This window comes from Pteropus vampyrus, unplaced genomic scaffold (genome assembly GCF_000151845.1).
Source record: "Pteropus vampyrus isolate Shadow unplaced genomic scaffold, Pvam_2.0 Scaffold52, whole genome shotgun sequence".
NCBI lineage: Eukaryota > Metazoa > Chordata > Mammalia > Chiroptera > Pteropodidae > Pteropus > Pteropus vampyrus.
The window spans coordinates 82,324-84,621 of record NW_011888833.1 but is presented as its reverse complement, the minus strand read 5'-3'; the positions used below and the strand labels follow the sequence as shown (position 1 = coordinate 84,621).

The window sequence follows — 2,298 nt, the reverse complement described above, 5'->3', positions numbered from 1 at the left end:
GCTCGGATTTTGGATTTTGCATCCAACTTGTACTTAGTTTTAAATTCTGCACAAAAATGGTCCACTAACTTTTCGTCAAAGTTTTTTCCTCCTAAGAAAGGATCAAAAGCTGTTCCCAGTACCTAATTTAGTTAAAACAACAAATAATTGGTTACTTTTGAGTCATATTTTTAACTAAAATCTTAACTATTACTACTCGAGAACAACTGAAGACTAATAGGCTCAAGACTTCTATTTAGATTATAATATGAAATCCAAATCAGTGAGAAGAAATGTGACTACAAGTTCCAAACAAAAAACTAAATTTCTATGGTATTTTTGATTTTTAATAATTATGTGGAAGATGATCTTAAAAACATCTCCCTCCCCTCAGCATGACTACTAGACGCAGCTTTATGAAGTTGTCCTGGGGGTGGTTCCTTGTTCTTCACCAAGACCACAGTCGAGAACCTTGGCAGCTTAATGACAAATTAACACAGTTTATGTTTGATCCCTTAGCTCCAACTTATGACTTTACCTTCAATTTCCCCTTGTTAAAGGCACAGGCAGACACTTGAAAGGCAGAGTGTCCCATATCAACGAAAACCACTACCCGCGGTTTCTCGTCTAGGCCTGGGAGATCCTGCTTATAAATTCCATAATTCAAAGCAACTACAAAAAAAATAAAATAAGCATGTTTCAATTCTTTGGTTCACATTTTCTTAGGAATTTCATTGTTACCAATATAATCACGCATGCAACTTGACTGTCCTTCAAACAAAGCTGAACACATTCCCTTTATACTGACTTTGTACTCATTTCCTTGGCATTGATTACCTCTTCCCTTTCTGGTTTTAGGACAATCCTCTACCATTTTTCAATACATAGAGACACGTGAAGAAGGTGACGTACATGGCGCAAATACGACGACATGTAACCACAAGCAACATCGGACTCATTACACAATACTTACATTTAACCACAACCTGCCAGGAGACTGTGCATCCGAAAAGTTAGGAATTTAATGCACAACCACAGCAACTGCAGTTCCTACCAATTACTTTTAGATCTGAGGCAAATAACTAATCTTCCTGAAAGAGTCTGTGTTACCTTCTTCAGAACTCTGAAGCCACTATATTTCTAAGCATGTATACCGAAGAAAATACCTTTATCAAAACTTTAGTTAAAACTTAAAGAAAAAAAATCTATTAGAAGTATACTGGAAAAAAAAAGTCTTATTTGCTTTGCCTGAGCACACTAAATTAGAACAGACTTTCTGTTCACCTGTAATCATATAAAAACGAAAAAACGCTCTAGGTGACAGCAGTGACCACTCGGCTCACCACCATGTCCATACCAAATCCAGTGCCTGGCAAATGGTACAGCTTAAGTCAATACTTGACAGAGACGGATGACCAAGGCCTAACTACACATATTTGAGAGATATATGAGGACAAAAATGTTTAACTAAAATCAGTAACTGCCGTCAAGGTAGTTGTGAAACCCAGAATCATAAGGTATTAGGAAAACTTCCTTAACTATAAAAACAATATAAGGAAATAAAAAACTAAGTTCTACACGCTTAATTCAAACGCTTACAGAGTATGTATAAATTCTCTAATGAAAACAGGTTCATAAATCTGAAAAAGTACCAATTTTTCATGAAACATAAGCCATCTAAAAAAGCCGGAATTTTTGCTTTCGAGTTAACACGGTTTTTGGTTTTTAATGAACTATTTCTAACCCACACGAAAAGATCTTTAGGAATAGTACCTGGCATGGCATGTCTTAACTCTAGTTTTGATAATCCACCCACTTCACAAAAATAGTTCCTTACCGGCTGTCATGTCATTCATAAGTCTTAAGCAGTTAAGGCCAACAATTTGTGCAGCATCTAACACAGACCGCCTCTCTGCATCTGTGAAGAAAGAGGGGACCTGCAACAAGGAAGCAAAGACTTTAACTTATCTGGAACACAAAAACATATAAATTTCCCATAACCACTTGTAACGAATTCCTAACAGTCCAATTAAATATGTGCCCTGCCAAGTCATACAACAGAACTAGATCTTTAGTAAGTTCCTTAACTTTCAGAACAGTAACTACTTTTGAAAAGATTGCCCTAAGATCACAGTATCAAAATCTTATTATAATAAAATTTTAACCTGAAATAAAATTTACTCAGGAGTATTCGTTAAGACATAGTGGCAGTTACTTAAATCTAATAGAAAGCTCTAAATTAATGTGGATGAAATATCATTTGCAAATTAGCCTTAAATTTCAATTGACATTTAGAAATTAAATGCTGTCAACGTTTAA

The 2,298-nt window shown here is 35.3% G+C and overlaps 1 protein-coding gene and 1 non-coding gene across 2 annotated transcripts in view; both read right to left on the bottom strand.

Annotated features, from left to right (window-relative positions):
* HSPH1 (heat shock protein family H (Hsp110) member 1) overlaps positions 1-2,298 on the bottom strand; it is a 28,131-nt gene that overhangs the window by 18,181 nt on the left and 7,652 nt on the right. The window contains exon 3 of the mRNA XM_023530673.1: positions 1,817-1,916. Within this exon, the coding sequence (XP_023386441.1) occupies positions 1,817-1,916 (100 nt within the window). The remainder of the gene's footprint in view (positions 1-1,816; positions 1,917-2,298) is intronic.
* LOC105292124 lies at positions 20-1,942 on the bottom strand. The gene is made up of 3 exons (XR_002780326.1): positions 1,817-1,942; positions 518-651; positions 20-122 (listed from the first exon to the last, which is right to left on the bottom strand). It is a non-coding gene; the product is annotated as an uncharacterized LOC105292124 (transcript).